This window comes from Euleptes europaea, chromosome 2, assembly GCF_029931775.1.
Source record: "Euleptes europaea isolate rEulEur1 chromosome 2, rEulEur1.hap1, whole genome shotgun sequence".
Taxonomy (NCBI): domain Eukaryota; kingdom Metazoa; phylum Chordata; class Lepidosauria; order Squamata; family Sphaerodactylidae; genus Euleptes; species Euleptes europaea.
The window spans coordinates 44516747-44538126 of NC_079313.1; the positions used below are offsets into that span (position 1 = coordinate 44516747).

Genomic DNA, 21380 nt, shown 5'->3' on the forward strand with positions numbered 1-21380 from the left:
TCTATATATTTGATAACTAACAAACGAGTAGTGAAACACAATTGAACAAACGTAGTGGTATTTCCAAAGTAATGAATGATGGTTTTATTCAAGAAAAGTATTGTGGGCTTCAACCAAGAAGGGGGTGAGGGTTGCGATTGCGCTGAGGTGGGAAAGTAGTGATGTACTTTATTCCATTCTCTTTTTCTTTCCCTCCCTTTTCCCATATCTTCATTTTCTGTACCCCAAAATGTATAATAAAAATTATTTCAAAAAAAGAAAGAAATATAGGCTGTTGGAGCCTCCTGTGAACCTTCTGTGCATTTGCAGAAATATAGAACATACTGGACCTTTCTCTTACTGTTACCAGATCATATAAAACTAACAGTAAGAAGATAAAAAAATAGATAGTAATAGTCTATGCTGTTGGCTGGACATTGCGTAGATATATTAGATGTTTGCCTAGCTATATTAGACATTGCGTAGATATATTAGATCGCATTAAAGTTTGAGGGGCAGTACTTCTGAGCCCACCCTGCTGTCTTTTACTGATGCAAGCAGGCTACTTACGACTAAAGACTGTGTGCCACAGCTCTCCCACATGATCCAGCTTCTGTGATCTATACAACATTGCTCTGTAGTTTGGTATAATCTTGCTACTCTCTTAGGTACCTGGTACAAGTTCTGTATGCAACATCAATTGTGACCAAACAAACTAAGAGTATGAGTAAAGCCAAGAAGCTAGAATACAATGCCTGACCAGCTTGTTTTTAGCTTCTTATTAAAAGAAACTTCTGTTGCTATGGCACTTCTCTTTTCACTGAACTCATTTTTAACAGCGAGTCCTACAAGGAAGGACTCAATTCAGATGATACACAAAGTAGCAATTATTCTCCTCAAGTAGAGAACTTCAGGGCTTGAGTCTGTGCCAGGGGCTTTTCTCATGAAGCTAACGGGTCGGTTTTTCCAAGACCCTTGACATTCATTTTGTACTGTGGAGAAAGTGTTTTTCTATATTCTTTCCTTGCCTACTATTCTATTTTGAGATATGTAAACAATTTCATTCTTTATTTATCTATGAGAAATATGTCTCTGTTTCCCAGGCTTTTGATTATAAAGGGGAAGCTGACTGGCTGGAGAGGCAAGAGTGCCTTGTCCATTCACTTGCAGATGCAGGGGTATGGTGGCTGAGAGGGAGGAGCTTGCTCTTGGGCAAGGCCGGTTAACTGCATTATGGATAATCAAGCGCCAGTTTACAAAACATTTATAGAAATTTGCTGTATTTGGTGAATAAGTGGAACATTTAAATTCTCTGAATGCAGTCTGGACCTGTTCAAAGAAAAAGATGTAAGTGCACAGTTTACATGATACAAACACATGGACTTCGGCGTGTTTGAATTTATCTGGTTACTCCCCTTTTAGCAAGTGGTACCCATACTTGTAATTCAAGAGATGAGACATTTTTATGTGTCAGGGTGACATTAAAATACATTTATGCATTTTTCTAAATCAGTGGTGCTTGACAGCTCATAGAAAGCCAGAATCACCGTTAACCAAAAGAGCCACAAGATGCCCTCTGCACCACCACACCAAACACACACATATATTATTATAAATATAACCTTTTTAATTACCACAGAGGGTGGCTCCTTCACTTCCATACCTGGTAGAGAGGCTCAGAGCTTACTTACTCTCTAGTCCCTGTGGCGGCATGTGTTGCATGGTGGAAACCCCCTGCCAACCACAGGCTTATAGAGCAATGGCCTTGCTCACTTTACTGGAACATGGAGCTAGGGACACTTGCAAAACAGAATTCAGAAGAGCCACGTGTGACTCCTGAGCCACCAAGTATCACTAAACATACTGATTTTGCGGTTGTTTTCAGGTTTAAGGGGAGGTCTTGGTTTGGAGTGTATGGTTCCAGTCAGAATCACCATTTGAAAATCTGCATATTCTCCTTTACCTTCTTGATGACAGAACCTGTCATTTTTTAACACAGAAATTTGATTTGTTTGGGATCTTGCAAATTTATGTGTGTTTTTCTAGCTATTTAGCTGCTTGTATAATGTGGGGGATAGATTTGTCTGAAAAATGTCATTGACAAGGAAAGGGATATTTATGTTAATAGGATTTGTGATTCTAGCTCTGTCCATGCAGGTAACAACTCCAGTACATATTCTCTGGCCATTTATGCAGGGTTGATTTTGATGCTCGCTCAAAGCTCCTTTTAAAAATCTGACCTTTAAAATGCCTATTCACAGTCCCGATGCAAGAGGAGAAAGTCAAACAAATTCCACCCCCCACACTCACCCTGTCCCTTCATTTGCATAGCCATTAGCAATCATTGTTTGCATAGCTAACTCACGGCTGTGATTCTTCATGCTTTCTTGAGTGGATGCTTCGAGGCGGGGATGGAGCAATTAAAAAAGGTCGTGTTAAAGAGGCTCTTAAGAAATGTGAAGCAGGTATGCGCCGGCTTCGCAGTGACTTCTGGAATGACGGTTCAGTGTGAAGAACTAAAAAAAAAAAATGCAGGGCACTTCAGCCTGGAATGTGCTGCTAATTACCAAGCATAACCGGCCTCTGTTTTATCTTGTCTGCACTTCTTGAAGTGCCCTACAACTGCAAAGGTCTGTTAGTTTCAGTGGCCTTTTTCAGTTTTACCAGCTCAGCACTCTGGAATCGGCTGTTAAGTTTCCGATATGTAAAACGCAAGTAAATGAATGTTCTTGGAGTGTTAAATCTATCAAGACTTGGATAGCCTGTTTAAATTTTTAGATGGAAAATGCTAACAACTTTTGGTAGTTCTAATATACCCTAACAATGAGTACCCAGCTTGCTGGGGGTAAAGGGAAGATGACTGGGGAAGGCACTGGCAAACCACCCCGTAAACAAAAAGTCTGCCTAGAAAACGTCGGGATGTGACGTCACCCCATGGGTCAGGAATGACCCGGTGCTTGCACAGGGGACCTTTACCTTTTAACAATGTATAAAATATTTTAAGAGCAGCCTCAAGGAAAATAAGTTGTTTATGTAGTAATTGAGTAGCCAGTACGCACTGACTTAAGCTTCCTTACTAAGAAGGTGATAATCAGCACCAAAGGACTGAAGTAATTTTTCTTGGTCTTCTGCTATTTTGTACTACCCAGAATTTTATAGTTGATTGTTTACGTTAATCCTCACAGTCTGTGGAGACGTTGCTTTGGGACTTCCAAGATAATGCTCTCTCAGAAAAAGGCATGTAATAGTTATTTACTTGATTACTGTGTATTAATAAAAATTACAAAGTCATGCAGCATTTTGAAGTTTAACACATGGCATGAGATCTCGTAGACACCACTCTGCAATAAATCTCCTAACTTTGCTGTACATTCTCTTAATTGTTTTTGTAGATTCTCAAACCTTCCTACGGTTTAGGAAGAAAGCAGAAATCTGGGACATAAATCTGGGACAATCTGCATGATTCATTTCAGCAGATGCTGAGAATCTTTTTAGTTACAACCCCCCCCCCCAGCATTCTAATTCCCAAATAAATATTGTGACTCTATAGATTCTTTTTTGCAGAATAACTTTTAATCATTACTAATCTTATTAAGTTTTGCCAGAGTGAGCTGGCTTTTTAATAGTTAAAGAATGGTATAATCTATCTTTTATTTCATGAAGTAAAATACAACAAGTAAAATGCAGAGTGCTGCAAGAAATAACTATATACTGTTTTATTTTATAATTTCCTCTTCTATTTACATATTTTATGGTATAATGGTGTAGCGTACACCAGCATAATGTAGTGGTTAAGAGTGGTGGTTTGGAGGGGGAAGTCTGCTCTGGAGAACTGGGTTTGATTCCCCATTCCTCCATATGAGCGGCGGAGGCTAATCTGGTGAACTGGATTTGATTCCCCACTCCTTAGGAATTCAGAATATTGTCTGTATAATTAGGATCAGGTGTTTTTTTAGGGCTTTGTGGTTACAAACTACATTAAAGAAACAGTTTCAATTAAAAATATGTATTTGAGTCAAGTGCCGTCAGGTCACAGCCGATTTACATATATTACTCTCAAAATTAGGTTCAAAGATTATGTATTTTTCTCTTCAATACTGACCAGATTGGATTAGATTCAGCCAGTGTTTCCTGTCAGTCACACCTAATTCCCCCTCTCACTGTAGTCCCTGTTTCAACTACCTTTCCCAGGTATGAAAGTTTTGACACTGGGCAGTAGTTGTCAAGATCCCTAGAGTCAATGGGGCCATAAGGGGATCCATGATAAGCGATGCCATCTCGGCCTGGCCAACGGTGGTTGCTGCCTCAGCATCCTCTCACGCTGGTGGTGCTACCATCAAGGTGATGGTCGGGGAGGCAGCATCGAACTTGTGGCAGTCTTGCCGGTTCTCCGCCTCTCCAGGCGCATGGAAATGGGCCATGGTCAGAGGGCTGGATTGGTGGGTCCCTAGTGAATGTGATTGATGCCATGGCGAGAATGAGCACAGCCCTGGCATGTGGTTGTAGTGCGCCGGTGGACCATTGGTGGCATGGGCATCAGACTCTCAGGCCTCTGAACAGTCCAAGCCACATCTGGGATGTGGCAGCTGTCATGGCGCACCTGGCGGGGCGAACAACAAGCTCTGCCGGTGAGTTCCCTCCAAGGCAAGAACGTCGACCTGCAAAAAAAACATAGGCTCAGGCTGTTGAACCAGACTCAAGGCTTTCTGCAGCTGCACCTCAGACAGGACATGCTAGACCCCAGCCACCAGCCCCAGGGCTGCCATGTTCTCCCCAGCAAGCTCCATGGGCTGGCTCCGGGAATGCAAAGGACTTGGTGTCATGGCAGGGATGACTGGCTGGCAGGGAGGGTGGGCGCAGCTCGGGGGCACCCTTGGCTCTCGCAGCACACATAGCCAGCCCAGGTAAGGAGGCATGACAGCTGTGTGAGAGTCGGACAAGACCCTCATCTTAACCGCTACGGTGAGGCCGGTTCCGCGGATTCCAGAAATGCACCCCTGTAGAACCTGTAAGAAAATCTGCCCACGAGAGCTTGTCCACACGTTGTGTGAGCCTGACTCTCCCAACTGGGGCATCAATTCAAAGTGAGAGGGCAGTATGGAGGGAGCTAGCTGATGTCTCTCGCCACCAACCTGAGTGCACCCACGCTCATGCTAAGTCCCACAGGTGTATTCGTGCATGGAGTGTGGAACCCCTGATTCCCAGGGCATGCCTCCTATCTGTAGCCCCATCATGGGCAGAGAGGTGCGAGAACACTAAGTTCTTCTCAGGAAACTTTCCAGCAGCATCTCAAGCCGCTCAAGTCTTACCTGTCAGAAGTGGTGCTTATGATGGTTTGCCCAGCAAGCCAAGAGTTGCCTTCATGGGGGCGTGCCTGTTTCTGGGCTGGCCCCATTGGCCAGGCACTTGGTCAGATTCCACAGCTGTCAGGGAGCAGAGGGCAAGGCCACGGTGAGGAGAGCAGTCAGATTGGGCAGGCGATTGCATGGAACTCAGTGGGCTGCGCCAGGTAAATACCTGGCATAACTAAATGCTGCCAAATGTGGACATTCCTTTGCTGAAAGCCCTTAGGAATAGTACTAGCGCTGCCCCCTTAGGCAACGGCATGGGACCCTGCACCATTATGGTGCTGATGCGGAGGTTGCACCACTGCTCCTGCGACTACGCTCACCACTGCCTCTTCGCGTTGGCCTAATTCCTCTTACTCCAGCACCCATGCCAGTTTAGATGGTGCAAGTGGCATTTATGCTAGTGCAAGCCTTTCCCCATCTCCTAAGTCCATTTAGCCCCTAACCTCAGGAATGCGCTATTTGTCAGTACCAAAAAAGGTGGTTGGATCCATCCTTTAATCTAGACCTGTTCGAAATTAGATTTTGAGACTTTTTGTTATGGCTGTTAAAAATCTAGATTAAGGTTTCTATTCTTACCTTTCTCCCTTTTCCTGTTCTTTGTTTTTTTTTAACCTATGTACATTATCTTTCAGAATGCATACACAGCAACTGCCATAAATGGGACAAATTTTTGTACCTCTGCCAAAGATGCAATTGGTATTTTAGAAAAGAGGTCAACTAATACCATGGCAATCAACTGCTTTGGTGATTTTGTTATCTTTATAGGAAAGGTAGGTTCTGTCATTTACTTACTCTTATGCCATTGCTTATCTATTAAAATCAATTCCATCAATATCTGTATGACAATGATACCAACAAGTCAAATTATCCTCTTATGAAAATTAACATTTCCCTTTATTCCAAAACTACACAGGTCAGTAGAATATATGGAAGGAAACTGTAACATACAGAAGTGATGTTTAGAGACATGTCAAATTGACATTTACCTTTGAGCAAATGAGGAAGCATTAGGGGAAAGTGATGATTCTTTCGTCAAACAATCCATAGCCTAAGGGCCAATGGAGACATGATTTATGATTAACATCTCCTATTGTTCTTTTTAAGGTAGTTACCAGTCCTACATGGCTACTTGGAACATTAGGAAAGTGTTGTAGAGGGAGGAAGTGTTCGTCATGCTGTTTCCCTGATTTATATCCACCTGCCTCAGGAAAGAGCAAGTAGATCTGCGGGAATGGGGTAGTTTGTACTCCCCACCCCCCGTGGAACTAATTACAGCTTTGGGAGGATGTATTACATTGAGGAAATGTCACAGAAGGAAAGGGTTAAACACCCCTTCCCATAATACTATTTTTTCAATCTTCAAAACAGCAATTCTGCAAGCTTGGTAGTGTTTTTTTTTAGAAGTGGGAGATCCTGATCACCAGAGTTGATCCCTAATTTGAACAGATTGAAATAACAAAAGTAAATAAAAACAGTGGTGAGTAGTAATTAACTTGGGACCACTGTGTGTTGTGAGCAGAAGGAAGGAATTAGACAAGTGGGGGCCCACGAAACTCACCAGGGGGAATCCCAGCTCCCTCACATGCGGGGAGGATCCCACATCTGGGCCCGGCTTTCTGTGGCAGAGATGGGCATGGCTGTCCCCAGAGCTGCCCAAAGCATCCACTGCAGTGGCAGTGCAGCCCAAAACCCACTCCCAGCATCTGCCTTCAACCACGGCCTGGCCTGGCAGTTGATCACAGCTCTTGGCGGCAGATGCTGCCATTTTGACAGAGCATTGTCTATTTATGCACAGACAATGCTCTTTCAAAAATGGGGGGGGGATTTAAACCCTCGTTTTTTTAAATTTCAGATTTTTCTGCAAACCTAGGGGGTCCTCTAAGTTTGCAGAAAAACTTAGACGAGGGTGCCAGATTTAAGTAACCACAGGCAGGGGCCACACTTTGGAATTAGATATATAGATTGTGTCGATTTTTTTAAAGCAATATTATATGAATTACTAGCCACAGAGGTTTTGTTTTGTTGACAATAGTGTATTCTGAAATGTAGTATCTGCATTTATTTTTTTCATACAGATATTTGTGGTGTGCTTCACAGTTTTTGCCGGCTTGATGGCATTTAACTACCACCGTGAACTGCGTGTCTGGGTCATCCCGCTGCTGCTCATTGCACTTTTTGCTTACCTGGTCGCTCACAGCTTCTTATCAGTATTTGAAACGATAATAGACGTCCTGTTCCTTTGCTTTGCTATTGACATTGAAACAAATGATGGATCTCAAGAGAAGCCATACTTCATGGACCACGAATTAATGGTAAGCATCCACAGTGGCAGTGCTTTGTCTGGAAGACTGAAGAGATTAGCTTTCCTTTCATGCTACTTTCAGACTAGTTTTGTATTTTTCTTGGCAACTCCTGTGGCATGATAGAAGTCATTCAAGACGGGAATGTGGCAGTTAAGACCATTCATCCTGTGTGTATGCTATGGATTAATTTTCTGACTATGCACTTTCTGACTAAGCACCTAGAGAGGTGTAGCATAAATCAGAAAACTACAGTATTAAAAGAGGGTGCCCTAGTGTTGTGCTTTTATGCACATGTGGCTTCATTGACCAGGGTAGCAAGAGTGTTGTGAAGCTTACTTGTGCTTCTATATTGGTTTCTAGATGATTTGGACATTTTTCAGCAACTAAGTCATCATCACACATGAGAAAAAAAGTAAATCTCAAGGAAGCCATTCAGTAACACGGGTGCCCAAGTGCCCAGTTCTCTGAATCCCAGTTTATGATCAGTCTCCCTTTCCCACAACCCCTTAAAAGAAATCCTGCTAATACTTTATCAGTTTTCCATGACATCAGTTGGATTTGCATTTATATTATTTGGATTCATTTACATTTAAATATTTAATGCATTGCTTGCTGGTTTAAAAAGGTATTAATCAATTTTCTCAGATTTGTCTGAGATCTAAGACCCTCAAACAAATGCATTATTTGAAGAAACAAGGATAGCATTGTTAATTGGTATGTTTCTTCAAACAATGCACTTAACATGATTTTCCCAGTAATGACTCTTGTGTGTTTTGGCCCATTGCTAAACTGGTTTTCTTGGACATAAGTTCTATTGTAGTTCAATGGGACTTGCAGCCTGGGTTGCCATATGTCGGCTGCAACTTGCTTAGTATTACAGCCTTACATCCCAATTCTATACAAGCGTATACATTCTTAAGGGTGCAGTCTCATCTCTAGTTTTAAAGTATGCCTATATCTGTTGGTCTAAGAGCATAAGGCATTGAGTGAAAAAACTTGAAGCTGCCCCAATAAAAGATCCTGTTCTGTGAGGATAACATCTTATACCAAACTACTTTTCACATGACTGTTTAATAATGACCATCATCTATATCTGAAAAAAATGAGCTAGATTACTGGCTAAAAGTCAGACCATTAATCAAATAAAACACTGTTAATAGAAGGTTGTGACTGTGTTAAACTAAATTCTTAAATGTGTATAGTAGTTTACAGTTGTTTTGGGCAGAAAGTTAAGCAACATTAAGTAGCAAAGCTAAGCGGGAATAATAAGAATTACTAAGCAGGAATATCAACAATTAAATGGTATCGACGTGTAGGGTAGATTTGAAGGAGACTATCATAAAATAGAATCAATAACGTATAAAATGACTAGTACACAGATCAAATAAAAATGGATATATAAAAACTAGGAATTATTTGGAACAATAAATATGCGATGAGAATAACAGAACATTGATAGTAATTGTGTTGTTTTATGAATATAATCTGTTATATGATGACTAATTGCTTCAAATATTGGCATCCTTTGGAAGATCTAACATCTTGAATGTATGTGTTGTATGTATGTCTTATTTTTTCTTAATAAAAATATATTAAATCAGAAATAGTTAGAAGGTTGCAGGCCACTAAAGCAGATCACTTTTGTTGAATTCAGTGATAATTTTTGTTCTTCTCTGTAGAATTTTGTCTATCAGAGCAGCAAGTTAACTGAGGAGAACAATCAGAGAAATACAAAGACCCTTCACAGCAGTGACTATGACACAGAACTCCAACCTATGGTGAGTAACAAAGGTCAAACCATGTTGGAGTGACCAGATAACAGTGTGTCTCCACTATGCATTACAAGATTTAAATGTTTGTGTTTTCATGCTTAGTTTCTATTAAGAGATGTGCTGAAGTGTATTTGGCCATCATGATGTGGAAGATGTTATCAGTATTCCCAGATCTGCAGCTGTGGATGCTTGCAGTGGTGAGGGTCAGAACCAAAACAATGTGCACATTCTCAGTGTCACTGTCATCTCTGGAGATAGATCACGATGGCTATCATAGAATCATAGAGCTGGGACCACCAGGGTCATCTAGTCCAACTCCCTGCACAATGCAGGAAATTCACAACTACCACCCCACACTCTGACCCCCTACTCCATGCCCAGAAGATGGCCAAGATGCCCTCCCTTTCACGATCTGCCTAAGATGGGTAGCTGTGTTAGTCTGTCTGTAGCAATAGAACAGAGCAAAAGTCTAGAAGTGAGCTGTGGCTCACGAAAGCTCATACCCTGCCAGAAATTTTGTTAGTCTCTAAGGTGCTACTAGACTGGACTCTTGTTCTTTTCTATTGTCATCTTTATTACTCCTACACATAAGAACACAAGAAGAACCCTGCTGGATCAGAGCAGTGGTCTTATCTACTCCAGCATCCTGTCCCACACAGTGGCCAACCAGTTGTTCTGGAGGACCAACAAACGATGTAGAAGTGCATTCTGTTTGAATAGGTTGATACTTGCACAAAACTTATGAGGGAGACATGTACAGCCCAGCATAAAAACCTAAGACAATACCACCAGATGTTAGTGTAATTGGTAATATTTATAGCCTATTACATGCCTGGTCGGTTGTATATTGCCTGTACATGTAAAAATATATTTGTAATGTGTGTGCATGTTTTTATATGATTTAAATAGACCACTGAGGAAGGCCATATAGGGCGAAACGCGTTTGGTTTGTAGTGACAGACATCAACCTTAAGAAATGCCATTGTGCTATTTTAATGTTTTTAAAATAATTTTAATTCTTATGGTACCCAACTTTTGTTTTCTAGGTTGGGTTCTATTCCCCTTTTTTTTTCTTCTAACCTCTTTTTAAAACCATCTCTATCTACTTTCACTTGCAGCGAATCGCACAATTTAATTACTCATTATTCTCGCAGGATATGATATCAAATCTTGGAAAAACTGAAGCTTTTGCCAAAATTAAAAAGCGCATTAAAGAGCTCGATTATAACAGCACTACTTTTCGTGCTCGTCGCGTCTGTTCATCCCAGTTCTTTGGAATACCCCCTCCACGTGGTCTGCCTGCCTATACATATTATCTGACAACTCCTCGTCTCTGTAGAGCTTTTTGCTTGGCTAGATTGAATGCTAATCCTTCTATGGTAATGCAGGGCAGAATTCTGAATATACCATACTCTGACAGGATCTGCCCTTGCTCTTCTGGCTCTATTGACTCATTAGCCCATACCCTTTTGGAATGCCGCTTTTACGAGGAACTTCGATCGCACTATATTTCCCCCCTTTTAATATACAAATCCAATGCCTCTGTGACTGACATAATGCCTTTTTTACTAAGCGACAGGGACCCCAAGGCTACATTGTCAGTGGCAAGATTTGTTTCAGTCCTTATATCCCTCCAACACTAGATATATGCTGCTCAAGATCAATTGATCAAGGAGCTTCTAAGGGATAAAAGGAAAGGTAATTACTCATTAAGCAAAGAAGTATTTCCTTTTGTCTGCCCTGAACCTATTGCCAATCAATCTCACTGTGAGTCCCCAAGTTTTAATATGGGAAGAGAAAAAGCTCTCTCTAACCACTTTCTCCATCTTATGTATAATTTTATAAACCTCTATCATGGCCCCCTATGAATCCCTCAGGACCAGGGGCTGCTTCTCCACTTGGGTGTTGCATCCATCTCCAGCCATTCCAGGGGGACAGAGAAAGATGTTGTTTGTTGCTGTTTTCAACAATAGCGGAGTCCCGGGCTGGTCACAACCCAAAAATCTACTTATCTCTTATCTTCTCCACCTGTCTCCATCGAGACTCTCCTGTTCCCATCCCTGGGCTCCTGCCCAGGATTCCTTGATGGGGGACTTTAGTCTGGACACCCTTACCAGAGGATTAGGCTTAAAGGTAGTTAGGGCCTCAGAGAATAACTTGCTGCTCTCTTGGCCAGGAATATCACCTCCCAAGCCTTTCCAGTTGACCCTCCTTCCTCCTGCATGCCTATTCTCTGGTGCTGTTCACCTATACATGAGTAGGCCTTTAATCCCAAGGAGGTCTCTACTTCCGAAACATTGATTCCTCCTGGGGAGGCTAATACTGGCCTGCCATCTCTTTAGGTGGCCTCAAGTCCCAGTTATGCCTTTCCCTCCTCCTATTAGCAAATGTGCAGCATCTCTTGGGGCTGTTCCCAGGGTCCCCCCACTTCACACCCTCCCAGGGATACCATAGGGTGTGATAACACCCCCAGTTTTTTTTTTCTTTCTAGACTGAAAAGTCCCAGAATCTTCAGCTTTGGTTACCTCTCTACATGTTTGAAAAGCAGGCTACACAGCTAAGCCTGGAGCAAATATGCTAAACAGTTCCCTGAAATCACAGAATGTTATGTTCTGATAGGGTGACCATATGTAAAGAAGTACATTTCATAGCTGTGGTAAATAAATGATTTTGGTAGGTTTGGCTTCTCATGCAGGATTGAGATAAACAGCAACTGCCAAAATATTCCCTCTTCAATTCTTTCTTTCTTTGCACTCCTGCATTCTGAAAATTCCTGTTTTTTTCTCCTTTTTTGCCATCCAGTCACAGCTAACGTATGGCAACCCCATCGGGTTTTCAGTTGGAAGGTTGTTTTTCATTGCCTGCCTCTGCGTCAGGACCCTGGTATACCTTGGAGGCCTCCCATCCAAATACTAGCCAGGGTCAGGGCTGAGAGTGTGTGACTGGCCTAAGCTCACCCAGCAAGTTTCCATGGCGCGAGTGGGAATTTGAATCTGGGTTTCCCAAGTCCTGGTCCGATACCTTAACCACTACACTATGCTGGCTCTCTTCCTAATTCTTTTTGCCTGTTAATATTAGCTGTTAATTCTAGCATGGGGTCATCAGGGCCATACTTCTGGAGCAGAGAAAAACCTCACTGGGGATACAGGGACTTTTTTTGCTTGTGTAAAGCAGGGAATGCTCTTGCTTCATCTCTCCATCTAGAAACCAAAGTGGGTACAACCCGGGCAAAACCTCCATTTCAGAACACTCTGTCATACTTCCCACATTTGTTGGGTGAACTCAGATACTTTGGCAGGGCAATCTTGGTGGAGTGATTATAACTAGGATTTCACTCTCAGGGTCACAGAATTTTTGTGAGGATAAAATGGAGGTGGGAATGATGAGCATTACCCTGAGTCCTTGAAAGAAGGAAAATTATTACATACAGTGGGTTGGATCCAGTGGAAGAATTCATAGAAACAGTTGGCAGAGCAGATCTTTGCCCACCTTCCCCAAACAGCCCCTCATTTGTCCCCAACCTCCTGAAGATTGGGAGGGTCTCGCATGCAGTCTGCCACAGGATGGGGCATTATAGCAGTGGGGGGGGGGGGAAGGGTAAAATAGCCTTTCTCACTTTATCCTGATATAAGCTTCTAATGGAAAAGAGAGAAGAAATTTTAGCTAGTTCCCACTCCTTACTGCAGTGCCCACTCCTGTTACACATTTTGCTTGTCTCCTGATCTGGGCTGCTTGGAGAAGGTGGGGAAAGAGCAACTTCACCAACTCCTTTTGTGAACGCTTCCACAGGATCAGACCTGGTATTTACTTATTTGCCTTAAGCTTTTTTTAAGTACTCAGATCCAGAGGGCTGCACCTCTACTCTGTATCTATTGTCATGCATCAGAGATCAAGTTCTTATAAAAGCAGCAGTCAATGTTTGTTTAACTGTACCTTCTGCTTTGCTTTCCTAAGTGCCATGAAGTGAGAGATCACATGAAATATACAGTGCTGCAGTGTCTGGATAAGAATATTTTGTAATATATTCTTTTAAATGGTGTGTCTGTGGCATAATTGGTGTTTTGAGAAAAAGTTTAAAAATTGAATGCTTGCTTAACCAGTTTTTTGAGAGGTTTTACAGTAGCAGTTATCCTTTTCTTGCCAAAATATTTCATTCCAAGAGAAAAACCTGCACACAGTGGTCACATTTCTGGATTTTTCTTTTCACTTTAGCAGACTCAGTCCCTTGGATATTTTTGCAGAACTTTCTGGTGTATGGAAGTAATAAGTTGGTCTGCCAGCCTGGAATGTGTGGTTTTAAGTTTATTATGTTTATAAGTGGCTGTGCTTGGTTTATACATTATGAAGATATCTCCACGCTTTTTTGCCTCTCTCTCTCTACCCACACACGTGGAATGCACTTCACAAAACTTATATTCCCATTAAGTCTAATTTTATGCATTATCTTATTTCCCCCCGATTACAGACTAGAACCTGAGATGGCAGAACTGTGCACAGAAAACTGAGGCAAAATCAAATGAAGGTTACCTGTGGCTTGAAAGAAATTATCTCCCAAATAGGCTTGAACCCTTTTGCACTAGAAGAGATGATTAAAAGCAATCTCCTGTTGTAGAGAATTCCTCCAGCACACATGGTTTTAATAAAATAGTATTTAAATTTTTTAAAATGAAACTGTGTTCACAATGAACTCTGCTTTTAGTTCTGTGGTTTCACCTTGGTGTGGTAAAGGCACCTTGGGAAAGAAAACGATGGCGGTGACTCAGCAACTATTATGTATGCAGTGCAGCCTTATTTAACTTCGGTGGCCTGGAAAATATCTAAACTCTTGACTAATCAGAAGTTACAATAACAAGCTGTGCTAGTTATGCGACAATGAAATAACTGGGTATTTGGGGAAATCCACCATTCAGTGACAACTGCTTCCACTGTATTTTTGTGGAAAGTTTAGTTCATTTATTGAGTGGAAAGTTTGGTTCATTTGCTGCGAGAATCATTGAAGAAGATGCTTTCAGACCGTTGCATCCTGCCAAGGAGACTTAATGGTCACACAAGGCAAAGCTTTAAGAATAAAAGGCCAGAAGCTTGGAAACATGTGCACACTATGCTTTTCTTTTTCGTTGGCAGTATTCATGGGAACAGAGCCTTATTGTATTGCACATTTCTTTGTAGACATTTCTTTCAAGAGCGACTGCACTATATTTTTTTGCATACAAGAGAATATTGCCACAAAGAGAATCATATTCCATATCACATGAGGTTATCTCTGAAAATGCCACTGGTCTGTTTCCTAGAGCAGTGGTCCATCTCTATATAATGCATAAAGGCAGTCAGTCAATGTGAAAATTTCATATTTTTATTGTAATAGTATTTTAACAAACTAAGATATTAATGTGACATACACACCATGAACTGCAACCCAGTGACATCCTAGTAATTCCGTAACAGAAGATACGTACAACAGAGCTTTTTCCGCCCTTAAAGAATATGGTGGCATCACGTAAAAGTTTCAAAGCATCCTGTGATGCAACATCACTAGCTTCTATGCAAAAGTGGGGACATAGTAGTTCTTTCCTTATATTCTTCTGAATGCTAAAAAGTTTCATTGTCAAAACAAATGAAAGCCAGTATTATTTCTTCATTTCTAGCTAACAACACAGTTGAAAATTGTTACATTTTGGACAGGTGAAACAAAGATGTAGCTGTTACGTAATTTGGTGAAACAGGAGGTAATGGCTGCTAGAAAACATACGGTAAGTGGCAAAGACAGGAAATGAACAAAGTACCTTGTGTGCAAAAAGAAGTGTTTGAATGTATTGGTTTTAAGGCTACAAAACAGGGCCGTCTTAACAGCATTATGGGCCCCTGGGCAAACCAGTGTGCTGGGGCCCCTACGACAACCACTCACAGGAATAAAAAGTATGGTCGATAATAGTATTTATTTATGGCAAGTCACTTAACATACACAGATTAGCATAGGGTCCCTATGCTCGTGGGGCCCCCGGGCAAGTGCCCATCGGGCCCGTGCATTAAGATGGCCCTGCTACAAAAGCAAAAAGACTGAGATGAAGAAACAGGACAGGAATTAAATCCTGCTCAAAATACACATTGAGGACACTTTAGAGATACAAAAAGGATTCTGTCAAGAGGAAATGGATTCAGCAGTAACACTGTTGCATCTGATGGGACACAGGAGGCAGCGTGCCTTATATATAGCCATTCCCCATGAACAGTAGTTCTCAAGCTGTGGGCCAGGACCTAAAAGGACATTATGACCTTTGCAGGTAGGTTGTGAGGCCAGGAAGGAGAGGAACAGTGTGGGCTGGCACAAGAGTATTTGGGCTTGTCTCCTCTAGGTGGTGGTTGGGGGAAAACCAGGGGGGAACTGCTGTGTTTCTTTGTTCTGAAACAAAAACAACTCTCCTCCTTTGCCCTGTGGCCCTCCTCATTCCTTTGGTCCCATGTGCACATTCCCTAAGCTGAGATGACAGGAGCAGTATCCTATGCCCCTAGGCTTCTGGAGCTTTGGCCAGGACAGAGCCAAGCCCTGGCCTGTGATGCTGGGCTTGGCTTGTATCTGGCTACTGGCTTCTGAAACGAAACCACTGCGGTATTGAGCGAGTTGCACCTTGTGTGGTAGCGGGTGGGGAGGGGTTGTGTGAGCATGGCAACGCACATTATATCCGAATGCAGGCTGTTCTGGTGAATTCAGCCATGTTCTACTGAATTCAGTGACACATGAGTATATAGAAGCGAGTGACAAGTACCTTCTCTAGTTTTTGACTATTTTATACCAGTTGCATTTGGCAACCTTCCCCAATTCCCATCAGCAAGTGACCTTTTCAACATGTTTCCCAGAATATTAAGAAAATTACTTCTGTTGTTTGTATTTTCTATTTAATAACTCAGAGTTGTCACAGGCCTTCAAGAGAACAACATTTATTTATAAAAAATACAACAGGATCAGTTTATGATGAGAAAAGTGGCAATAAATACAATTCAAAGAAAAGACAATTCTACATGGCTGGATACATTATGGCACAGAAAATTAAAAAAAATTGCACCATCACAACATGGGGACTGCTATGGGTTCAGAACTTTGTATGAGCTCCCTTTTAAGAAAATGAGCTGTTTCTATCAGTTTGGTCAATTTAGAGGTGGGAATGTAACACACACACAATCACAAGTGCACATTTATTGTGTCTAATGTAACCTCAAACATTAGCAAGCAAGCATGGAGGAAATAAAAACTTTTCAGTAATAAGCCACAACCCCAGTTTTGGTGGCAAAGACCACAATCAGCATTATGCACAAAAGTCTTTTATAATCTCCCATAAAATAGAACTGTAAATAAAAAAGTTTAAAAAATCAAGGCTTGATATGTTATGCAAAATGCCTATTTCAGAATAAGATTGTAAAAAAATGCATAGTTTTTCTTTTTAATTAAAAGACTTGGCTGTATAAGAGAACTCCCCTTCACAGTATTCCTTTTTACTTCATATGCAGTTATTGGTTATGCTGTAGACTGCAACTGTTTACAGCACTAAAGGCAACTAGAGAAAGAAAGGGCAGAGAAAGGAAAAAGGAATGTTATGTAAGGCAATATTACCTTAGGTACATGAGCATAATGTGTAAAGAAGATGGGTAACAATTCCACAAGGCTAGTTTCGTTTTTACTGAATAAAATAATAAACTAATACTGAACTTTTTTTCTTGAGGCAGCTCTAATAATCAATGCCCTGGTCACTGTACTGACCATGGTAATCCCTCTGATAGTCATCTTGGTATTCGCCGTGATATTCATCTGGATACTCAGCCTGATAATCACTATCGCTGATTTCAGACCCATTAGTTCCTGTTCCTTGGCTTCCATTATGAATAATGGGTTCTATTGGTGCAGCACAATACTTAGGGTCGTACACTTGTCGTCCAAGCCCATACACACTCATCCCCTTCTGCGAAGCAACTTTGTTGGTGCCCATTTGTAGTGAAATTGTAGTGTTGTCCATGGGTTGTAATGTGAGCTTTTGGTCATAAATGTCTCGCCTGGTCCCTGGTGCAAGCATCCCTGCCTAAAAAGAAACGTTTATTTCAAAACAAACTGAATACAATGTGGATTTTCAATAACAATTATGGCTAGTGATGAACGATCAAGAGTCAGCGTGGCACAGTGTTTAAGAGTGGCGGGCTCTAATATGGAGAATCGGGTTCCATTCTCCCCATGAAGCCTGCTGGATGACCTTGGGCCAGTCAGTTTTCTTAAAACTCTCTCAGCCCATGCACAGGCAGGCAATGGCAAACCACCTCCGAACATCTCTTGCCTTTAAAATCCTATGGGATCGCCGTAAGTCAACTGACTTGACAGCACACACATACACACACAATGAATGATCAAGGGGGCAACACATGTGAATTAAAATTTGCCAGACGATGACTAATCTCAGCTTGAAAAATAAAGTCTCCCAAGTGAGGGTCCAGGAAGCAAGATTCTTGCAGAGATACTCTTCTCCATTTGAATAAAACAATAATAATTCCACAAGAATATGCTATGGGCATATGCTAAAGTATCAATCTGTACTTTAAAAAGTAAAAAATATCTTTGTTTGCTTTCCTAAGTAACTAAGCAAGGGAAGGAACTTGGTAGGAACTCTGCTGTTTGATCTTTCACATTCCGAGTAAAAGAATCAGCTTTGAGAAATGAAGCTCTTCATAGTGCTACTTGGGTTCCCCCACTCTTCCCTGAGATATAACTGAAGAACCAGACATTGTTTCAGACTTTGAAAATTTACTTTGCTGCACTATGAGGTTCTCATCTGAACAGTGGATTAATTCTAACAACAGCAAACCTTCATTTGCTGCTACAGGACTGAGTCTACGGCTTGTGCACTTCCTCTGCCCTGCCTTCGGCCATCTAATGAATGACTTCCTTTATGTGACTAGACATGTTTTGGCATTACACCTAAGCCACCATTCCAAATCATAAAAATCCTTGTTTGCAAGGAAATTAAAAAACTACAGTTTGGTGACTGAGAGATTGGTTTGCTCTGTAAGCAGAATTCATTCATTATCTGGCCAGGCAGAGAAGAGGGAGTATACAAATCCAAAGATCTCTCAGGTTCATTTATGTAATAGCAAACCATGGGGCGTTTACACATGGGAATTAGCGGATTAATTCGCCCCTCTGAAATAGCACTCTTCCCCCAAAAAACTGCACGCGTGGGAGAAAAGGAGCGCATGGCCCGAGCCGCTGCAGCTCTGTTCTCCACCCGATGTCTCTGGGCAGTGGCAAGGGGAAGCCGACAGGAGTGGAGGCTGCTGCATCCAGGTGGAGGTAAGAGAAAGCCGAAGTGGGGGAAGAGGGAGACAGAGGGATCCACGGGGTTGGGGGACCTGCTGCTGCCGTCAAGCCTGCCAGGTTTCTTCCGGCAAGGGAGTCAACCCAGATGCTAAACACTCCAGGAAACTCAGGGTTGCAGCGGTCTTTGATTTTAAGTCGCTGCAATCCAGCACTTTGAAGACCCAGGGAAGTTCCAGTATTAGGTGAGTTGATCACGGAGGCCGTGCGTGTAGCCTCATTATATTCGCCACAAGCCAGGGAGTTTAGAAGCATAAACGGCCATGCGTAAACGACCATGGTTTTCTGAAATGACTGTAGTATGCCTATGTCAATAACAAAGATGTAAAATACAGTTTATGATACTAGAGGATAGATTACAGAATAATGTTTTATTTATGTATTTTATTGATACCCCACCCTCCCCAGCCAAAGGCCGGACTCAGAGCTTTTTTTTTTTTTTGCTTACCTGACTAGCTCCTTTGTTAGTACCCATCTGCAAACTAATGGTTGTCTGGTCAAACGGTTTATCAGTTTGCATCTTTGGATCATAGAGATGTCTTCTAGTCCCATAGGCAGTCATACCTGCCTGGCTGGCACATTTGTTGGTTCCCATCTGCAAGGACAGAGCACATGGAACAGCTGACTCCAGAGAAAATTAGCCGCAAAATGTACAGTTCTAAATAACAAGACTTACATTGAATATGTCAGATGAAGGCTGCTTTACAAGTTACAATCACCACATGACTGAAACAAAATCTGACTGGCAGCTGGCACTGCTTAAGTAGGGCAACTTGTCATGGACTGCACCCACTGGGTCAGATCCAGTGGAAAAGATCATGGATGCATCTGGCAGAGAGGAACTATCCCTGCCTTCCAAAGCAGCCTAATGCTATGAGAGGTTTCTTTGGAAGACGAATCAGGTAAAATTGCTTCCTCCTCCACTGATGAAAGCTACCAGCTGCTAGGGGAAGACAACGGTGGGGAAAGATTCACTCTGCCAAATACTTTTCCACTGGATCCAACTCACAGAGTACAGGGAAGGGAGCACTACAAAAAATGTCTGGCGAGTGGCATGGAAACCCTCCACATAATGGAAACAAGCCAAGCAGCAAGGCAAGGCAGCTATACAGAAGCCACAGGTAACTATAATCCATTGAACTCTCATTGAAATAGATGGGAGTTGAGCTATGTGACAGAGAAACTTCTTTGGGCTATACTGATATCCCAGATGAATTAAAAAATGGACTCCAAGACGCTAGAACAGCATGCTTTATATTTAAATATATTTAAAATATTTAAAAGCTGGCCTCTATCCCGAATACAGGGAACCAAGGTGACCAGTATGGTAATCAGTGGCATTCTAGAAAACAGCACAGAGGATATACCATCTAGGAATGTGTCTCATACATACTGTCTCTTCAAACACACCAAAAATTTCCTTCCAGGCATATTAGGCAAATGGCTGATAAATGTGTAGTTAAACAGCAGTCTTTATATAAATTTATTACATACTGGTAGTTACTGCCTTTGCTGTCCTGTTTGCCTTAAGCAATTCATACCCAATCTAAATTAATGATGCACAAAACAAAATGTATGCTGTGCTTAATTTTGTCACTTTTTGTATTTATTTTTGCCAGCAAATACATAATTTTCACATGCTCAAATGCAGCAAGTTTTTCTGGCAAAGGATACATTTTCTGGCAAAATGAAATTTGGGCCAATCTGCAACTTCTTTAGGCTTGGGGTTTGGGTTGTACTACATGCTGTATAATGTTTGTGCTTGTTATTAACACTATGTGTTAGCTGTTAACAGCTGCACAGTGCAACGAGTAGTGTAATTTTCCAAATTAATTTCTTACTAAAGTGAAGAGGATAGTTTTAAAAAAACAAAAACAAAGAATTTTATGACACCTTAAAGCCAACACACATCTGGTGGTGAGAGTTAATAGAGTCCACTTTTCAAGGCAAAAATATGGGAGAGGCCATAGCTTAGTATAGAGCACGTTTTGCAGGCAGGTGCTGGCATCTGATAAAAGGATTCCTGGTAGCAGGACTGGGAATGATATATCTGTGGATAAGATCCTCAGGTCCACTGCCCTTCAAAGTACACAATGTGACTTGGCATAAATTTTGTGCTGTACTTACCTGTAAACCAATCACACTTTGCCCAGCCTTAAGTTTCCCTGCATCAAAACTCCTTGCTTGTTTTTCTGCATATTTTACTCCAATATCAATTGTAGTATGAAAGCCTTTGGTTTTTGCCTAGAGAGATCATAATATAATATAACAGTGTTTTTAGTATACATGTCTGTCACTGGAACATCCTGACACGAACATACCTAATACTTCTGCCTTTTGGCTGTTCTTCATTTAACAACTGTAAGCCAAGATTGAGGGGGGATCCTTGGAATAGTATGAGCAGCTAGTTTTTGGGTGACAGCTGATCTCTGAGAATGACCTAAGCTAGGTCTTTCATTTAACCCATGTCTGATTTAAGACAACTGGGCATAAATTCACTTCATAAAATTTCATACCATGGAAGGAACGGACCATTCTGTACAATAACAGTGCAATCCTATGCAGTTACTCCAGACTAACTCCATTGAAATAAATGGGCTTAGACTGGAGTAACTCTCCTTAG

The 21380-nt window shown here is 41.6% G+C and overlaps 2 protein-coding genes across 3 annotated transcripts in view; one reads left to right on the forward strand and one right to left on the reverse strand.

The window, feature by feature from the left end:
- Window positions 1–14060, forward strand: part of SLC44A3 (solute carrier family 44 member 3) — a 76788-nt gene extending 62728 nt beyond the window's left edge. The window contains exons 13-16 of one of the 2 annotated variants that reach the window (XM_056844107.1): window positions 5963–6100; window positions 7406–7642; window positions 9313–9411; window positions 13871–14060. In XM_056844107.1, coding sequence (XP_056700085.1) covers window positions 5963–6100; window positions 7406–7642; window positions 9313–9411; window positions 13871–13882 — 486 coding nt within the window. In that variant the 3' untranslated portion in view covers window positions 13883–14060. The remainder of the gene's footprint in view (window positions 1–5962; window positions 6101–7405; window positions 7643–9312; window positions 9412–13870) is intronic. The other variant, XM_056844108.1, reaches the window with a different exon arrangement.
- Window positions 14061–16767: 2707 nt separating this feature from the next.
- The window catches only part of CNN3 (calponin 3), a 58873-nt gene continuing 54260 nt past the window's right edge, over window positions 16768–21380 (reverse strand). The window contains exons 6-8 of the mRNA XM_056844467.1: window positions 20885–21001; window positions 19206–19352; window positions 16768–17474 (exon numbers count right to left, since the gene is read on the reverse strand). Coding sequence (XP_056700445.1) covers window positions 17127–17474; window positions 19206–19352; window positions 20885–21001 — 612 coding nt within the window. The 3' untranslated portion in view covers window positions 16768–17126. The remainder of the gene's footprint in view (window positions 17475–19205; window positions 19353–20884; window positions 21002–21380) is intronic.